The 20,028-nt window shown below is 37.0% G+C and overlaps 2 protein-coding genes across 3 annotated transcripts in view; both read left to right on the top strand.

Moving 5' to 3' along the window:
- The first annotated feature begins 463 nt into the window (after window positions 1-463).
- Window positions 464-10,455, top strand: LOC131333182 (flowering locus K homology domain). 2 transcript variants are annotated; one of them, XM_058367552.1, is made up of 7 exons: window positions 464-672; window positions 3,006-3,306; window positions 5,480-5,726; window positions 6,494-6,642; window positions 6,777-7,058; window positions 8,575-8,769; window positions 9,963-10,455. In XM_058367552.1, exons 2-7 carry the CDS (start codon window positions 3,016-3,018, stop codon window positions 10,143-10,145), a joined length of 1,347 nt encoding a protein of 448 aa, XP_058223535.1. In that variant the 5' UTR covers window positions 464-672; window positions 3,006-3,015; the 3' UTR covers window positions 10,146-10,455. The 2 variants fall into 2 exon arrangements, with proteins under 2 accessions (XP_058223535.1, XP_058223534.1); XM_058367551.1 differs by having other exon boundaries at window positions 470-672; window positions 3,011-3,306.
- A 3,126-nt stretch (window positions 10,456-13,581) lies between these two features.
- The window catches only part of LOC131333400 (peptide-N(4)-(N-acetyl-beta-glucosaminyl)asparagine amidase), an 82,889-nt gene continuing 76,442 nt past the window's right edge, over window positions 13,582-20,028 (top strand). Inside the window, exon 1 of the mRNA XM_058367901.1 lies at window positions 13,582-13,585. The gene's annotated coding sequence lies outside the window, so the exon portion shown is untranslated. The remainder of the gene's footprint in view (window positions 13,586-20,028) is intronic.

Here is a 20,028-nt window from a genome sequence, read left to right on the forward strand (position 1 = left end):
TTTGATGAATCTTTATTTAGTTTTTTGTCAAATATATCAACCGTCATGGTAATTAAAAGTGTATGTTATTAAAATTCGACCAGAGAACTTAACTAAACAAAAATTAAGTTGAATAAAAGAGTATGTGTGCTGACCTAACACCTAACACTTGTAGGAAGTCTTGAGTCATGCTTTTCCCACCATGTCTACATTTGAGTCACATGCCAAGCAAGAATTTGCTTCTCGCCTTGTGGGATTTTGCTTGATTTTGCGTGAAAAACCCTTCGCCATGCTGTGGTGGAAATAGCTTACGCTGATCGTCCATTCCCACCCTTTTGGTGATCATCAAAAAGTAAAAAAGAAACGAGTTATGATAATAGTCAACAATTAATCTAAGCACACCCTTTAAACATCACAGGTTATAAAATCGAAACCGTTCATTCCGAACGCGAGTTTATTATAAAAAATTTATAAATTCAGCAATAAAATTAGACCTTGTGTATCCCAAGCACTCCGTCCGCCCAATGAACAACGCTCCCAGAAAATCGCCGTGAACAACGCTCCCAGAAAATCGCCGAGATAAATCTGAGACAAAAACCCTCCCAAAATCCAAAACCAAATTCTTGTCCCGTTCGATTCTTTTTTCCTGCGTCCAATTCGCCATTGTTTTCGCTTTCCTCCCTCGTCACCCATGTAAGTACATACGCCGAACAGATACAGCTCTCTAGGGTTTTGTTATTATGAGTTTACTGTGCTTATCTGCTTTTTTATCCGTAACTTTCTCTCTTTTCGCGTTGCAGTTCAGTTCAATTTCCTAACTTGGCATATAAAGTGGAGTTCCTTAAGCAGTGTTGTCTGTTTTGGGGATTTTTGTTGTTAGGGTTGAGCCTTAAGTGGAGTCTAGTTTTGTGTTCAGGCATTGGGTCTTCCCTCTTTTTGGTATGTGGAAAGGAAAATTCTAAAATCAGCCCAATAGGCTGACGATAGTAGGTGCGTGAATGTGTATTAAAAGATGTAAAAAGTGCACAGAAATATGTGTTTTTCTTGTCTTTTAGTGTGTTTATCGTCAGCCCAGTGGGCTGACAATAGCAAGACCGATGTGAAAAATAGTCGTAATTGGCTTGATTTGGCGGGTTAAATTTTCCTGTTCCTTTGAATGGGCGTTCAGTTTTCCGATTTTTAATACTACCAAGTTTCATTCTTCATTTGCTACCACCATGTCCCTGGAATCCTATGCTCAAACGGGTTGCACTTGATCATTCAATTAAGTGGGTCGGGGATCGTCCAATTTACTGAGGAAGAGCCCTAGGGGCAAATCCACTGCACGAAATCCATTCAGTTAGGACTAACCCAAACTAAAACTTGTTATGAGCTGTTGCTGCGCTTTTAAGTCCATCCAAGTCGTAAATGTCTAAGCACTGGGTGGGTACTCGACCCCAACCCATCCTAGTGGGATGGGTTGGGACTTGGGAGCATGGATTTAAATATCGGCCGCTACGTAGTGATTTTTTGGTTCTCTGACACCGCCATGCCCTGCTACATGGGTCCTACAAAAAATCCACCCGTATTGGCCAATTCTCGCTTAGTACCGCTTTGTATCCGTTTTTTTTGCCCGCTTCATGGCTCTGTTACTACTATGGCCGCTTCAGATGCTCTGGCTCCAAAAATAATTTTAAAAGATTCACGAATGCTGCAACCGATTCACACTACTTATGGTCATATAGTTCAATACTTCCGCTACCGCTACCCCTATGCATTCCGCTACCGCCATTTAACTTTGCTTGGGATGTTGTTGATCCAAACTACAAATTGGACAATGATATTCTTCAATTTTCAAGCTGGGCTATTTTCTGTTTGCTCACCGGTTTGGGTTTGGAGAAGAAAGTATAGGACACAATATGGTTTGGGCGAGGAGTTCCTTGATGTGTATGCATTTAGGTACTTGTATGTTTTTAAGTAGCCCTAAATAATATCATATTTCCATCAATTTGTTTTAACGATATATGAACATTTCATTTCTGAGTGTTGCTAGGATGGTAGATACAAGTATAACATCAAACCATGAATCTGGTCACTTCCCTTCCACATTCTCTTGCTTCTACATGTTTAGCCTTCTAGCTTTATCTAGCTGGCCAGGTGGGATGTGGTGGGGGTGAGGAAAACTACTAGGATAGGTCGGGGTTGGGGGGAAGTGTCTTGAGAGCAAAATGGGGAGTGATGTGTGACGAGGAGGGGTCCCCCACCCCATACCTGATTCATTGCCTTCCTAGATACGGGTAAAGAAAGGCCTTCTACTTACTCCTCTAAACCTTGAAGGACAGACAAACCATGTATGGGGACCCTTACGATGCTTTGTATTGAATTGTCATTTTGTGGCAGGTTCCTAAGGAGTTACATTTAAGTGTGATCCTAATCTGCCGTAGGGCTTAAGTTTAACTAAATCTGTGGAAGGGTTTAACTTGCTTTACTTTTCTACTATTGGTGCTTTTATTGGTCTAGTGTTGGGCTGTGCTGCTATCATACTCCCTCGTTCTCTTCGTGGGATGCGTTATCTCTGTACTCTGTACTCCACTACTCCTATTGTTTTTGATGTCCTTTGTGCAACAAGTGTTGAACTTGGATTTTCAATTGAAGGCAGCCACTTTATGTAAATAATGACAGAAGTTAGGTTTGTACCCTTGCTGCCCCTCCTAACTCCATCAATCACCATTGCTTGAAGAACCTGAGGGGATCTACAACCATTAAGAGTACCCACAAGAACCTTAATCAGATTCTATATCATGAACCTTTGTTCCTTTCCCTTTGTAGTTTTTTTCTTACTGTTTTGCAGGGGCTTGTCTTTGCTTCCTAAAAATTGGTTTTGTGGTTTTATTTTTGGAAAATCATATTTTCATGATGATCATTACCATTACGAAAATCTTATGGGCTCATAGTTTGTGTCAGCCCTTTGGATTGATTCACGTTATAGTTGATACTGGAGTTCAATTTTTGTTTTTGTAATTTCGACATCGTCTTGTGTTTGTCAGAGCAGAGCTTATGGCTGAAGCCGCTGAACTTGATCAAAGTTTTGACGAACATGATGCGGATGTTATACCAGAGAACTCCCAACCTGAACAAAATCATGGACATGAAAATGATTCAATTATAGTTGGTAGTGAAAAGAGGTGGCCTGGCTGGCCTGGAGAGAGTGTTTTCCGAATGTTGGTGCCTGCACAAAAGGTTGGTAGTATCATTGGACGCAAAGGAGAATTTATCAAGAAAATGTGTGAAGAGACAAAAGCTCGCATAAAGATTCTTGACGGTCCACCAGGAACGGCTGAACGTGCTGTAAGTTTTTATATCTTGTCTCTGTTACTACATTTTGCCATCGGAAACCTAAGCATAGCCTGGCACCGTGGCACGTGAGAACTCAATAATGATAACTGCAATTTGTTTTTAACCCTGAGATGCTTCCTTCGTTGATCTCAGTAGCAATTTTACATGTGCCATTGGGTCATCTTTTTCATTGTCCTTCCCATAGTTTAGCCTATCTAGGTACTCTGTGAAGTTTCGCCAAGTTCATTTTCTAAAATTTTACTCCTTATGACGTTTAATAAGCACTGTTCGCATTCTGGTTACATGGTTGTCTACAAATTCTGAAACTATCCGAGGACCTGCAGAGAGCTTGTAACTTGTTAACTTTAACAATGATTGAATAAGCTAAGGTTTCTTGCAAGTTGCAACTATAATATAAATTGCCCCATGTATTCAGCGTCAATCACTTGTTCGTTGCTGGGCAGATAATTTTGATTTCATTACATCCATAAACTTGAATAACTGAAATGGAAATGAAGTATCAGATGTCATTAATGAGTAGATGTTTGGTAAACCAAACTCGGGATGCTAGATATCCACCCATTGATTGCTTGGTTGTTCAAACTAAGGATTCTTGTCATCCAGTCATTGATTCATTCGGTTAGTTTTGGAGTGGTCAGTGTGCATTTTTATTTAAGGGTATAAACGCAGACATATATTGGTGGCAATATAGTTCGCAGATTGTTCATTATTAAGTGCTTTCTACCTCTGTTGGAAAAAATAGTGCTAGGAGCATTTGATTTATGCCATAATGATGAGAGGATGGATGTAAAAGATCAGAAGGAGAGAGAGACTATTGCTAGATAAGGGAAAAATTGTTGAGGTGATGGTCTCGTCTCTCGGGTAGCTTATAATCTAGGCTAAATGAAATGACACTTAAGCCCTTCAACTTTCCAAGTATTGCTTCTTCCCCTCAGCTAGTCATAATTTATTAGACTTTTACCCTCTTAAATTGGATACATAGATCTTTAGTAACTCCCATGTTTTCTCCAGGCTGCCAAATACACTTGTGGGTCCCACACCCCTTGATCAATACAAAATACACAGTCCATGGCCTACGTACTTATACCGTTCTAACATGGATGTAATACACATTTTGTTGCAACTAAGTCACATCAAGCATGCTCTAAGAGAATCTTGAGTACATATCATTCGTACATATAAAAAGGGATGATGTTAACAAAATAATCAACAACGTACTTGAGTCTCTACAACAGATAACCTACCTGGCAAGTGAGGAATTGTAAATTTGTTTAAATCTTACAATTTGAAGTTTGATAATACACTTATGCTGATTTAAAACTAAGGGCAAAGAAAACATTTGAGAAAAACAACCATAATAACTCAAAGCGGCTCCTATTATTTCAATAACAAAAATGAATCTTTGCAGGTTCTCTCAGCAAAATTTAAGGCAACAAATCAATCAATATGTTTTCAAACATGACGAATTGAAAGATCCAGATTGCAGGGATCAGCATTGAGCATTACAACTGCTGAAAAGGTTATCTGGATCAACACAGACATATCTATACAAACATGTGTATCAAGAAGCTCCCAGTTCTATCTGGTAAATTCAGAACCCGGATGATTGATTTCTTGCCTCATGTTGTCAAACATAGATAAAAAAAAAAAAAATAACACATCACCTATATTGCTAAAATTGTCACTGGAAAGTTCCAGCTAGTTTAAAGTTGGATGAACTGGCAGTCAGGCACATATTGCTAGTCAATCAATTCCACTAACAATTAATCAAAATATGTTGCACCCTTTATCTTTGTAGTAGCCTTTCAAATGTGATGGTCCTAATCGCCATAAGAGAATGTTCAGATCCATAACTGTTGTGTAGTTGATTTTTAACGCAGAACGAAGAAAAAGAAGCATGGTTCAATGGCAGAAATTTATCTGTCATTGGGGACTTGCTCTATTATATCCTGGTTTGGAATTTTTTTTGTCGGGTAAGATACTGGTTTTGGGAAGTTGAATGTATATCTTCTATCTTGCATTTAAAGATTTCTTATAGCCCGGATTGGCAGTTTTAGTATGGATTGGCATAGTATTTTTGAACAAAAGGATAAGATATGGAGTAGTTCCAATATTACTATTTCCCAGTGATTTCTGATCTTTCTTTTTTACTGTTCTTCTAAAGGTTATGATATCTGCCAAGGAGGAACCCGACGCCTCTCTTCCCCCTGCTGTTGATGGCCTGCTCAGGGTTCACAAGCGGGTTGTGGACGGCTTGGAGGGTGATTCTTCTCATGCTCAGCCAGGCATGGGAGGCAAGGTATCAACTAGGCTACTGGTTGCAGCTGCTCAAGCAGGAAGTTTAATTGGAAAACAAGGAGCAACTGTCAAATCTATTCAAGAAGCATCTAGTTGTATTGTTAGGGTCATCGGTACATGTTTTTATTCACATCTGTTTTCTCTAAATTTGTTCTGATTTAATGTGACAAACCTACTCTTGCGTCTTCAGTTCTTTCTTAAGTAAAAATTTCTTCTCCATCATTGGTCTGTTTATTGCGTAATTTAATTTTTGTATATCTTGTTAATTCTTTGCCCTACTTTATTTTTCTCAAATGATTTTATCAAGAGCAGTTATTTTTTCCATTCTTCTAGAGTTTTTCTTCGTTTTAGGAAGCTCTGAGGTTTCTGCCTGTCATTTGCTTGAGCTGGCATTAGACCATTGGTTGTGTATGGATCGATTTTTAAGGAGCTTAACCAGAGATTTGGAACTGAATTTGATGCATTTAAAATACTGGTGGCAAGGAGTTTATTTGCAAAACATCCTTGTGGAGGATTTTAATGACGTTTTCTTCTACCTCTCCTCTCTTATCATTTGTTGCATTCTACTCCATCTTACCTTTAATATTAGTGACATTGTACGGAGCTTCTCTCCTTTCTAAATTGTAAATCCTACTGCACTCCGACCTTCAGAATTGTTTTCAACGTAATGTCCCCGTCTACACATTCTCAATTCTACCAGTGGTACATTTGTTTGGTTATTCTTTTTTCTATTTTCATCAATGCCAGACAGTATTTCTCGTTTCTAATTCTTAAGCTTCTCTAAGTTGTTGAAGTTTTTGAATTTTTGTACTTCAAATGACTTTTTCATGGATTCTTTCATACCTTTCTTTTTTTCAATTGTTGAAATGTGTCACTGCAGAAGACATACCCATTTTTGCTCTTGAAGATGATAGGATCGTGGAGGTAGTAGGAGAGCCTGCTGGGGTCCACAAAGCAATTGAACTTATTGCTTCTCACCTGAGGAAATTTTTAGTTGATCGTAGTGTAATTCCGTTGTTTGAAATGCAAGTGAGTTTTTCCGTTTCCATTAATTCTTCAATCTAGTGAATCAACATTCCAAAAAAGAAGAAACTAGATCAAACTCACATTTTTTTACTCGTTAAAGTTTAAATTTCTGGACTCACCTTATAAGTTTTCATCAGATGCAAATGCCTCATCCTCAGATGGAACACATGCCTCCGCCCCAATCCTGGGGTCCACCACCTCAAGCATTTTCTCCAAATGTCGGTGGAGGACCTGGTTATGGATCTCATCCACATTACATGCCTCCTGCTAGGCAAGTTGAGAATTATTATCCTCCAGTTGACATGCCACCTCCACTAGAAAAGCAGCCTCATCAGGGTATATCTGCCTATGGAAGAGAAGCTCCGATGAATGCACATGCATCATCGAATGCTCAGCCACCACCATCAATGATTACACAGGTTTTCTTCTGTTCTTACGCCAAGTTTATTCAATCAAGAGAGCTGGTTATAAATTTATTTAATCAACGGAAATGAAACTGGATACTTTGTGTATGGGGGGGGGGGGGGGGGGGTTCAGGACTAGGAATGTCAAAGCTTCTAGTTTGAGTTGGACATAGAAAAAGGTACCACATCTATTCATATCCAGATCAGTCCTAAGACTAGTAGTCAAGCAACAGTACTTTTGAACCTGAAATCCTGGATTCAAAGCCAGATTATAGACCAACTATTTTATGACTCATAAATCACTGGATCATCTTCTTGAACAAACTGGGGAATTGTACGGGTTTGCCGGGCACGGCATTACATGTTTCTTCCCTGCCAAGGATCTCTCCTCTGTTTTAGTTTCCTTAGTTGTAGATCTAGCATGCTAGGTTGGAGAGTGAAAGAACTACCAGGAATGGAACAAAAATTTGGGCATGAGTGGAATCTCCTGGAGTTAACAGAATTACTATCACCTTGTTTGGTTCTCATTTTTGAAAGTTATTTTTGATGTAATGAGTAGAAATGAGTAAAGAGAGATAGAGAGAAAAATGTATTGGGAAACGTGTGGAGAGGAAAATGAGATGAGATGAGATGGGAACCAAACAAGGTGTATAACACTGTGGGATCTCAGTAAGAGATTAGATTATCTGACCAGTTGACTTTGAGAAGGTGGGAGGATTCAATCTTCATAGGAGTTGTCGAGCTCAAAATTGGCATTGCCTTGACCTTTACTTGTGTTCAAGAAAATTTGACGGATATTCACTTACATATAAGTATTGAATTCCTTGGGAAATATGCATTTTGGTATGTATGAAGGCCACGGATTTCCTTGATGTCCAGTAACACAGTCCTCTCCATTTTCTTTCTGTGCTTTACGTGGGCTAATTATGAACTACCTCAGCTATAAATTTTATATCCATGATGCTTTACCCGAGGATAGTACCTCTTGAGCCCCTATTTACCTTAAAGAGTGTAGAGTATCTCTTACATTTTGTCTGGCTTGAATTTTCTTTTTGAAGCCTTTGGGTCAAGATGTGACAAGTTAACCAACTCTCAGCTGGCCAATATCCGTGTTCCTCATTAAAGAGGTCTAGGTTTCAAGTCTTACTGTAGGCAAGATCCCCATCCCGAGACTGTGGCCTTGAATGTACCCCCCAAAAAAAAGGATACGAAGTATTGAAAGATTTGGTGCTTAAACTTATGGCCTCGAATTTACTCAAAAAAAAAAAAAAAAGTAAAAGAAAAAGAAAAAAGGATAAGAAGATTGAAAGATTGGTGCTTAAACTTTTTTGTCTGAACAGTTTGTCTAAAACTAACCCTATCTGCCGCCAAAATTAGTCCAACAACCTTCAGGCTGTACCAAGCAAATCCAAGCACACATTCCCAAGTGCTATGGCGAATGAGGGAAAAACCAAAACAAACGAAAAGTAGAAGGAAGATGATATCCTAAAGTTTTGAGCATACGAGATACTTACTTTGATGACTTTTGCAGGTCACACAGCAAATGCAAATTCCTCTGGCTTATGCTGATGCTGTAATTGGTACAGCTGGTGCAAGCATTAGCTACATCAGACGTGCTAGTGGTGCAACTGTCACAATACAGGAAACAAGGGGGGTTCCTGGTGAAATGACAGTTGAAATTAATGGAACTGCATCACAAGTCCAAACAGCTCAGCAGTTGATCCAGGCAATCTTCCTTAGACTTGCTTTTCAATTAATTATCCATAGTTGCATTTCTTTTTGCTATATGCTATAGGTGTAATGCCCCCATTCCTCATTCTTTTAACCTTTTCATGACATATTTTTAACACGTCATTGTTTCTTTATTCCTTCAGTTGGCTGTAGTAGGAGTATTTTGGAATCATAGCCAAGTACTAATAGCATCAATTTTTAGAGTTTTCTCTTTTTTGTTCTTGTTTCTTGCGGAAATATTCTATCATTTCACAGTTGTACTTGCTTTTGGGTTTCTTGACAGTAGTACTTTCTTAGCTGCTATTAACTCTGTATTACTTTCTTCAGTTAGGTTGCTCATTTTGAAGCACTCATCACGAATCATACAGGGGACCTACTGTGGTGCAAGGGAATAGTGATGCATCCCTATTTTGCCTAAAGACTATAGTACCCTTGATTCCTTGTTCACTTATCTCTGACTGCTCCACCTCTTTTAGCAGACCATCCCCATAGATGCATGCCTGCATACACAAGACTTACTCCTGAAGACAGATTGATTTTATGGTTACAAGTGGACACCAATACTGGGGATGCAGCGGTTTTATCATCCTTTGTTTAAGTAGATGCCATCTTTGGTTGTATGATCAGTGTTTAGAAGGCTTGCCATTGAATCCTTTAAGATGTGTTTAGTTTCTTGACAGCAGGACAGATTAATCCTTCCCTTGCACAATTGGGGTTCCTTGAATCAGACATACATAGATACAACGGGAACAAAAGAAGGGCCTGAAGGCCCGAAACACTTTTGTTTCTTAGGACATTGATACGAAACATCGAGATTCCACCGACGCGCACCAAAATGCCCCCAAACATATTGATATTTTACCAAACATTCTGAAACATTGAGTTGCCAACACATTAAAAATATTCAACAATGCGATTTTCATTCATTCCCCATTTCTTTTGACACGTCCATTATGTTCTGGCTTTCCAGTATGTATGGAAATGCTTCCTTTCTTAGCTTACTGACACAACATACAGAAACGAAAATTCTGTTCCTTGATATTGTTGTTTCATTGGTAAGAAATGACATTGTTGTGAACTTGGGGCCTGCCTGGCTGCCTGAAACTTAAACATTACATTGCATGCCATTGCTAAATGAAATTCAAACTCTTTCTTGAATCAGCTGCTGATTGTAATGTTTACGCGCAGAACTTTATGGCCGAAGCTGCAGGAGGGCCAGCGCAGAATCAGACAGGTGGGGCCACTGACCAAGGCTATAACCCTTATGCTGCTGCTCAAGGCTCCGTCTATACGTCGCCACCATCCAATGCCACTGGGCATGCAGCCCAAAGCGGAGGGTATGGCGCAGTCTACGGGAACTATGGTTATTAAGTGGGAGCAGTTCTGTTTCATCCGATAATTGGTACCCATATAATGTATCTCTATTTTGAACTTGGTGTGATAAAAAAAAGCAAATAATGCCTACTGAACTCAGTTGGCGGCACTGTACTAGGCTTTCTAGCTGGTTCATTCAGACAGAATTCGTTATTAGGTTGATTGTGTGTAATAGGCTCCACTCTAAGATCCGGACCAATCTATATTTTTGGAATTTTCTTTTGACTATGGGCTTCTACGACTGTTGTTATCTATTACTACTATCTTAGTTTCATTATTTTTGTGGGAAGTTTGTACTTTGACACTCCACTTGCTTTCCTCTTCTTGCCTAGTTGTCCATTGCCTTGTACTGATGGAATTGAGATTTTCTCCGGTGATGATCCCAAATGTGAATGTCATCTCATGTGGGGACACAACGATTCCATTTGACGATTTAACCAGTTCATTTTGTAGACATCGATTTGTTCATCATTCATAGAAAAATTTGGTCAATCGGACATCAATATACGTGTGAAAGAAGGATGATTGTCAGAAAAGAAATTGATAACCGAAATCTGACAGTTCATTTCTCTTCAAGCATATATGATCAACCAGGTCTTTTGTCAATATTCGATCGAGGTGAATTTTAACTTGGACGGCAAACACATTGACGTCTGCAGAATAAACGGCTTGGATTGTCACACGGGACTGTGATCGCATGAAGCGGAAGCGGAGAGCTGTAGGGTCATTCCAGAATGCAAGGGAGTCCACCCTCAAGGGATGTCTGCGTAACTTACCTGTTGATTTTTGCTAGTTTTGGTCAGAGATACAAAAGGCCAAACTGATCTTCAATTTTTTGGACACCAAAGGCCAAACTGAATAGCCGATTGGTTGTTTGGTTTTATGTTTAAAAATAAGATAAAGAAGTCAACGACACCATCTTCAAATAGAATATAACCCCCAGATCTGAACTCCAAAAAAAGGCTCTGGTTGACTTGCCTACATTGGCAACCCACAATTTGCCACCTCTGTTACAAATACGTATAATAAGCAATCCTTGAATGTTAACGAGTAGACAAATCTCTAGTGGCCCTACAGTTTAGAATGTTTGATTTTTTTGTAGAATACAATCCTTAAATGTTATGCGAGAGGAGAAACCATTACAGTACTTTTGAATATTGAATTGTTATTCGCGAACGGGGACAATCTCAATTGACTAGTGACCTTATAAACGTGGATAATGTCGTCATATTTTTCACCAAAAAAGATGTTGTGATCTTATGTTGTTTGACTAGGATACGCCACCACGCATGAAGGGAAAGAGATTTTGTTTATGTAATAGATGTTTTATTACGTATTTACGTGTAATAAGGGGATCATTTCCAATTTACATATACATTTAGGGATGCCTACTATCTGCACTTCATAAATGGCCAGTCACCGGTCACATGGATTTGCAATATTGTTACCGAATCTCATAATCAAAATTGATAATATTGACTGAATTTTGGTCCCTTTATTTTATTTTTTCATTTTATGTTTGTTTTAATCACTATCATGTGTAACTAACATCCCACAGATTTGTAACTTGGACCGTTCCCATTTTTATAGGGAAAAGGCAGCCAAATTAAAGTCAATCAATGAAGTATATCGCATCGATACTCCCAAGAGGAAGATCAAGGTCTCCACGGAGGGAGAGAAAACCCCTCAACACGGACCATTACCATTTTCAATTGAGGATACGGTCGTATTCTCTCCTATAACAAAGGAGATCACAAGGGTTTCCCGTAAGCCATAGTGCGTGCGGTGATGCACTACGGAGGTGTTACGTGGCAGGACGCCTTGCCGCGCCTTGGTACGTGAAAGTAAATCGCGGTCTCCGATGTTTTTGTGGCTTTAACATAAAAGTCAATGTGGGGCGCCGCTAAACATTTATAGTAAGTAATTGATAGGACCAAGACGCTGCATTTGGTAGTAGCTTACCTCTTATCTCATTCATTACATCATCACTAATTAACGTGGGAAGTTTGACACCTACCAATGTAGTTGTTTAATAGGTTGCTGAGACAAAAAAAAGAAAAAGAAAAAGAAGAAGAGTAGTTTGCTAGTTTTTTTTTTTTTTTTTAAATTTATAACCGGATGCCTAGACTAGATTGCATGCAATTTGAATAATTTCGGAGTTTTGAAGTTAACGACTGGACAAATCCTTCAGTGACCCGAAATTAAATTTCGTCTCCGTAAGATTCGAACATGCGATTTAATGGAGGACAATCACTTGTTACTTTTCTCATTCTCACTTGGCCAAACCCGTTAGGATTGAGCATGCATGTGTCTATGTAGAGCATGTTATACATCTCAAACGACACGAAGTAGAAATTGCAGATCATAAGAAGAAGAAAAAAAACACGTAGTAAATATTGGAAAATGATCCGAACACAAATGTTCAAACATTTGAAACACAGATGCATCGTGTGAAACTTACACGCATCGGATGGTTTCAGGGTCGGATATCATCGAGCTATATGTACACATGTAGAGCACATAAGAAAAAAAATCATCTTTACCCAAGAACACGGATACCAAGGTAGATCTACTGGTAGATTTTTTACCCAAAAAATGTTAAAGACCATTAAAAGTAGCAACATCAGAAACTTAAAACTACTAAAGTCAAACGTCCAAACCTTTGTTTTTGGATAGCGATTTTCGAACTCCCTAAATTGTTAACTTCTGGAGAGTGCGGTTAATAATTTAGGGAGTGCGAAAATCACTCTCCTTGTTCTATAGCTATAATCAAATGCAAGGGGAAAACCATAAACATGACTGAGCCGACGGCCGACTGGCATCAATGATGTAGGACATACATTCAAAATGAAAGAAAAATGTTGTCTAGCTTAAAAAAAAGGGTTGGATATATGTAGAATAATCGCGATGTACCGGCCGTGTTGATTTCTAGCGATGGATGGAACAAAAACATTGAAAGTTATTTGAGCAAAAGAATGTTGGGAATTTGTAAAGTTCACTTTTCACTCACTCTCAGTTTATGGAGGCGATTCAAAATGTTGTTGCAGGCTAATATCGTTGACGATGGTGATCACAGAGGCAGTATCAATTCTAACAAAGATGCAGGAAGCCTGGACAGTTAGTGGAACTATTGTGATTATCGACATTTTTCATGCGCTTTTTTGACATCTAATTGCCTTATCAATTTATCGCTGGTGTATTCTTCATTTGATATGGTTGTTTATTTGTTTATCTTGTGTGTGATATGTGATTTTTTTATTAGATGATGATGAAGAAGGTAGGTTATTATGAATGAAGTTCATTGTCAATGAAGTTCTTACGTACTCTTGCACCAAAAAATTCTATCAAACGTGCGTGATTCTTACATTAATGTCGGGGAAATCAGTGGGAATAATTTAGGAGATTGAATAAAAAAAACTTACAAAAGAACTGGGGAGGAAATTAGTTGAAATGCGCGTAAGCTCGTTCAGACATCCCTGACCATCAAAAAAGAAGAAGAAGAGTCAATAGGACGTTTGTGGTGATGAAAATAAACATTTAACGATCTATCACCGATTGATAGTTAGCTCATGACACATGTCACAAGTACATAAAAGAAATTGATGGAAATTATAAGATGCTTTTGCTTATTTAAGGCCGCCTTGACCTTTCGGGGGCCGAAAACGAAGATTAAATATGATGTTCTTTTTTGTTGGATTATTATGAGGATACCAAAGTAGGATCGGAGCCCTTAAAATTCATAAAAACTACAATTGAATTTGTCATTATGATAGGTTATGGATTTTTTTTTCCCTAAAAGAATGTCCCAATCTTGGCGTTGACTATCTTCAGGACATATTTAGCCTGGGTTCAACTAAATTAGATGTGACTCACATCATGTGAGAAAAGATATACTCCTATTCAAGAACTGGCCGGACCTCTTGAAGTCGTATACCCTAGTCCCTACCCAACTAGGACAACCCATAATCCACGGAACCGGTTTATGGGAGAAGTCAATGAAGCCTAAAGCGGGGGCTCTGCTGTGGCTCATGGCACAGCACCCCTACCCACACCCCCAAACCCTCCCAAACGGTACCGTTTGGGACTAAAAAAAATCTTAAGTTTTCAATTTGCAATCTTAAAGAGCAGAAACGTGATTATAAGAGCCTTAGAGATAAAAATTAATTATGCCTCTTTAGAATAATATGATCAGAATAATAAGATCTTCACACTGGTTCAAACTGATTGAAAATTGGAGCAGTAAATTTTTTAACCATGTTTTTTAATATATAAACGGTCTAAAAAAATTAAGTGCTCTAATTTTTAATTTATTGAATAAGTGCGAAAATCTTATTATTTTGATTATATTATTCTAAAAAGACATAATTAACTTTTGTCTTTAAAGCTCTAGTAATCACGTTTTTGCTTCACAAAATCCTAAATAAAGAGCAGATGCTTAATTATCAGAGTTCTAGAGACAAAAGTTAATTACGATCCTTTAGAATTATATGTTCAGAATAATAAGATCTTCGCACTTGTTCAAACACATTAAAAATTGGAGCAATTAATTTTTTTAATTTTTTAGACCGTTTATATATTAAAAAATATGGTTAAAAAATTTACTGCTCCAATTTTCAATCAGTTTGAATCAGTGTGAAGATCTTATTATTCTGATCATATTATTCTAAAGAGGCATAATTAAATTTTATCTCTAAGGCTCTCATAATCACGTTTCTGCTCTTTAGGATTGCAAATTGAAAACTTAAGATTTTTTTTAATCCCAAACGGTAACGTTTGGGGGTGCGGGTAGGGGGTGCTGTGCCATGAGGCACAGCAGAGCCCCCGCTTCCTAAACTTTGGGCGAACTGAAATATCTTAGTAGTCATGGGGAAAAAAAGCAAGAGCGATTCCCGTGGCAGTGGCGAGTGAAATGGGTTATCTTATTCCTCTTTTCCATATTAAAAAAAAAAAAGAAAAAAAAAGAAGCTAAAAATGGAGCCTCTAAATTCTTAGGACCCCTATATATATATTAGGCCAAAATATATTTAATGTAAGCCTTCACTATACTAAATACGTGCAATTAAAATATTGTAATGGTAAATCTTTTGTGATGGATTTTGTTATGAAACTCTTTGTCAACCAATTTTTGTATGAAAAATACAGGATGAGCCTTATTCAAAGAGTTCGTTTTTGACCCCCGAAAGTTTGAATGTGTTTCAGATGGTTTCATCATCAATTCTATCAATGATCTCTCTCTATGTATATATACTACTCCTTCTTAGTTATTCTTTAACCGCCAAATACATATTCTCCTTCGCAAGTCGCAACCTATTCTTCACAATATTTTCATGGCTGAAAATACCCTCTAGAACGCGATTGGTGAACGTCAAGGTCCTCGAAAATCGATTTTTGCCATGAAACGCTAATTTGTTCGTTTTTCTACGAAACTCTGTTCTGCCTAATTCATTAAAAAGAGAGAAAAACAAAATTAAAATTAGTGGGGCAAGGCTGCCCCTGGCTGTGTGAATGCATATAATAAATATATGGAAAAAACATGTTGAATATTCTGTGACTGGGTCATACGGTCCAACGTCGCGTACGTGTTATTCAAGTTTGAATGTGTCTTGCTGTTCAAGTTCTTCAGACAGATGGAATGATTTGTAGATGTCAATTATTCCTTTCTTCTGGAGTTGCATTAATTAATTAATAATTAGTTATTTTGGTGGGTATGAAGTTAGTAGTAGTAATTTTGGGCGGAGATAAACGAACCAAGCTATTCGAGTTAAAGTTCTCATTAATTGAAAGTTCTTTTCGAGATCGGTTTATCAAATAAAAACTCAAGCTTTCAATTTTTTTTTAATTATTGTTCAGTTCTGCAAGCTAAGCTTAAACAGCCTAATACTCATCTATTTTTATACTGTATCAATGAAGTTTTTTTTTATGCCAAAAAAAAAAAAATTCAAACTACTCTAACTTGACTTGTGATCGGCTTGATTAAATCTTGTTTGACATCAGCTTGCCTATCTTGACTGACGCTACCCTCGCATTTTATTTCGGACCTGCATTGCAACATGATGAAGCTTGAAGCTCGCGTTTAGGTTTAGGTAGTTGTAGCTCTAATGTATTGCCGTAACGAATTTTTTATGTAAGTGTCGTAACGACTGTTTTAAATGAAATTCCTAATGATAAAAAAAAAAATTTCAATTGTCTAATACTTCCTCCGTCCTTTTTTTAGAGTCCAGTATTCCATTTTGGGTTGTCCCTTAATAAGTGTCCATTTTGTAAAGTTAGTGGGTAAAAGTTGGTGAATTTTTCATTTTGCTCCTAAAAGTATATTCCATTTTGAAAAGTTAGTGTGTAAAAATGTAATTATGATGTTTTTATAGAGGGTAAGGAGAGAAAGTGGAGGTAACAGTTGATGTGAAATGTGTAATGATAATGTCTTTTTAATAAGTTGGAATTACGAAGCAGGACACTTAAAAAAGGACGGAGGGAGTATAACCAATACATAATTTTCATTCGTATTGTGATGTAATTGTTCTATTAACGAAAAGATGTATATAGGAAATCATGCAAAGGTAAACGTACAACTTAGCATTATAATCTTATTAGTTCTGGGAAAATGATTTTGACACTTTGTTTTTTTATTATGGCACCCCAAAATTTGTCTATCAGTATATCTTGCCAAGTATAATTTTTACGACAAATTTTAAAATGGCATTATAAAAAAATAAAGAAATGCCATTATAAGAAAATAAAGTGTCAAAATTATTTGCCAAGTTCTATCAAAATCTATAATACGCGGAGCAAATTTCTTTGTTAATAGTCAACTACTCCGAATTTCTAGGATTAGCCACGTCAGGGCTTACGCAAACTATGATATAACGGTTAAGTGTCATGTTAAGAAATACTTGGCCTTCGGTATAGCTGTTTGAGTGGTAGAATGATTGACATAAAAGTCTCTAAACCATTACATACCACCACCATCTAAAAATGTTTGTTCGGTCTGCGAGCGAGAACTTAAAAATAACACAAAATTTTCACGAGAAAATAAAATATATAAACAATTTACTATGTATATTATGTATAATATGGAGCAATGGTTTTCGAATTCTCCACATTTTTTACCCTCGGATTTGTACATATTTTTTCTATGGCTGAAATTTAAGGGTAGTAACACTAGAAATATATTTGGAAAGAATGAGTATTTGTTAAGGATGAAAGAAAAACTAAAATTATTGTTTCCTAATCTTATTCTGATTTTTTATTTTCGAATTTTTCTTACTTTCCTAACAGTTATCAGTCAAAAATGATTATCATAATCTAGACATGTCTCTCTCTCCCTCACACCTTAATTCTAAAATGAATTTCAATTTTCAATCCAAAACTGTTTACTCTCTCACACACACGTTTAGCGCACTCTCTCTCTCTCTCTCTCTCTCTCTCTCTATATATATATATATATATATATATATGTGTGTGTGTGTGTGTGTGTGTGGGCCCTGTCATTTTTTAAAATGTGTTTAGATTACTAATTTTTTAGTTTGTTAAGTAATTGAGGAGGAAAAACTGATTAATTATATATTTGTTTATTTGATTTATTGCATATATTGGTGGCAGCAAGTGTATTGATTTTGTTGCATCTTGAATCTAAGTCATGGTTTCATCTCCGCCTTCATTAAGTTGAAAATTGAAAGCCAACAAAAATATACATGTGCCTGTATTTTCGTATTTGAGTTAATTTTCTTATTCAACTTAATTTTCTATTATACATAACACAAGAGTGTAGGGCACATCCATACTTAACAAAAGACAAGTAGTTGCAATTGATTACTTTGATTCAATGGTTTAAACTCATTCTCCTCATTTTAGTAAAGTACTCATACTTTTTGCACATATTACGCAATTGCCGTGTGGAATTAGGAATATTTAAATATTCATTATCTTTATCCATGTCATGTCAGAATTCATCCCGCCCTTTTTTCATACTTATATTTTCATCTTTTTAGTGTGTGAATTACCTTTCTTACCCTTTTCATTATGATATACATATATTATGTTATATTGCTTTCCTAATTTAGTGGGATTGGATTTGATTGTTTTCCCAATTTAGTGGGATTGAATTGGATTATTTTCCTAATTCAATGTTATATTATTTTCCTAATTTAGTGGGATTGGAGTTGATTGTTTTCCCAATTTAGTGGGATTGGATTGAATTACTTTCCTAATTCAATGGGATTTGGTAAATTTCAATATGATTGATTACTTATTTTTAGGAATATAACATGATAAGTTGACCACGTATTTGCATTTTTTCTTCATTCTTCGAGTTGGCTAACCGGATAACAGAAAATCATATTTTTCATTGATCTTATTACATGGAACATGGTTAAATTACTGTAAAAAAATATATAACATGACATATTCAAACCGTTACATAGTTAAATTACCATGACATTACATGGTAAAATTACCATGACGATTACTACATGTATACGATTAATATCCCATGATTTGAACAAATATTTCATGATAAATGGTTCAAATAAACAAAAAACCATTCAATCTGTGTATCGTCATGGAAATCTTCATTAATAATCATGGTAAGAATACCCAAACAAGCCATAAATAAAAAAAATCAACGAACAAGACGAGAAAAAAAATATGAATATTCAATTGCCGATTCATGGTTAATAAATCATGAATACCCAAACCATATAAACAAAAAAAAAAAAAACTTCAAATCACTACATCTTGAAGATTTGCTCCGGCGATAATGATAACGCCCACTTCTCTGTTAAACTTCATTGACGATAGAAGATGATTGATTGGCGAAAGGGAGGAGGGAATCGGTCGACAGCAACGGTACCGAAGGGAGATTTCTGTCGGCTTCATTGACGACGACGGAGGATGATTGATCGGCGAGAGGGAGGAGGGAAACGACGGCGATAGAGCGGAAGACGTCGGACGACGAGTGGATCACCGCCTACCAGAGGACATGTGAATAGCGGCGGCTGTTTATGGAGGACGAATGGAGGACTTTGGAGAGAGAGAGAGATGCTTACTTATATATAATCTCACCCGAATTTTTGGGATCCATAATTTTAGGGATTGAACGGAAATCGCGGGACGGGATGGGAAAGATTATGTTTTGGTCTCATTTTCTGGTATATATATATATATAATATAGAGGAACCGTTCAATGTGTGCAGAACATAATTTTAAGGGTCCCCGCGAGAAATCAGCCAAAAAAATGATCGGGAAGGGCGTCATCCGAGCAGTTTTTTTTGAACCGTTCAATGAAAACTGCTCGGATAAAGCCCTTCCCGGTCATTTTTTTTGCTGTTATCTCACGGGGACTCTTAAAATCATGTTCTGATCATTTTGAGCGGCTCGGATTATCAAAATTCAATCGGGAAGGGGAGTCCCGCATTTTAATAAAATGAGGGATCCCTCACCGGAACCTAACTCATAATATATATATATATACATATATATATATATATGTATATATATATATTTATAAGGGGCACTTTTGGTAAAAAAAAATAGGGATGAAATCATAACTGTTCAAAAAATGGAGGATGAATACTTAAGTTAGATGAGATTTGAGGATGGATAATTTAAGCCTCCCGTAGAATTATTTACTCATCACAATTGTATATTAATGTCTGTGTGATTTTTCAAAAAAAAATAAAAAAGAAGAATACCAAAACTTTTCAAATTTTTTGCTAATTTGAAGAATATATATATAGGGGAGCGTTCCGGGGACACAAAAAGACACTCCATCTCAACCATTGAAGCCAATGACTGAGATTAAAAGTTTACAAAGAATTACTTCTGACCGCGAAGAATTACTCTTGGCCGCAAAGAATTACATCAAGCCGCACATAATGACTCT

The sequence above is a fragment of the Rhododendron vialii genome, chromosome 7a, assembly GCF_030253575.1.
Source record: "Rhododendron vialii isolate Sample 1 chromosome 7a, ASM3025357v1".
Classification (NCBI taxonomy): Eukaryota; Viridiplantae; Streptophyta; class Magnoliopsida; order Ericales; family Ericaceae; genus Rhododendron; species Rhododendron vialii.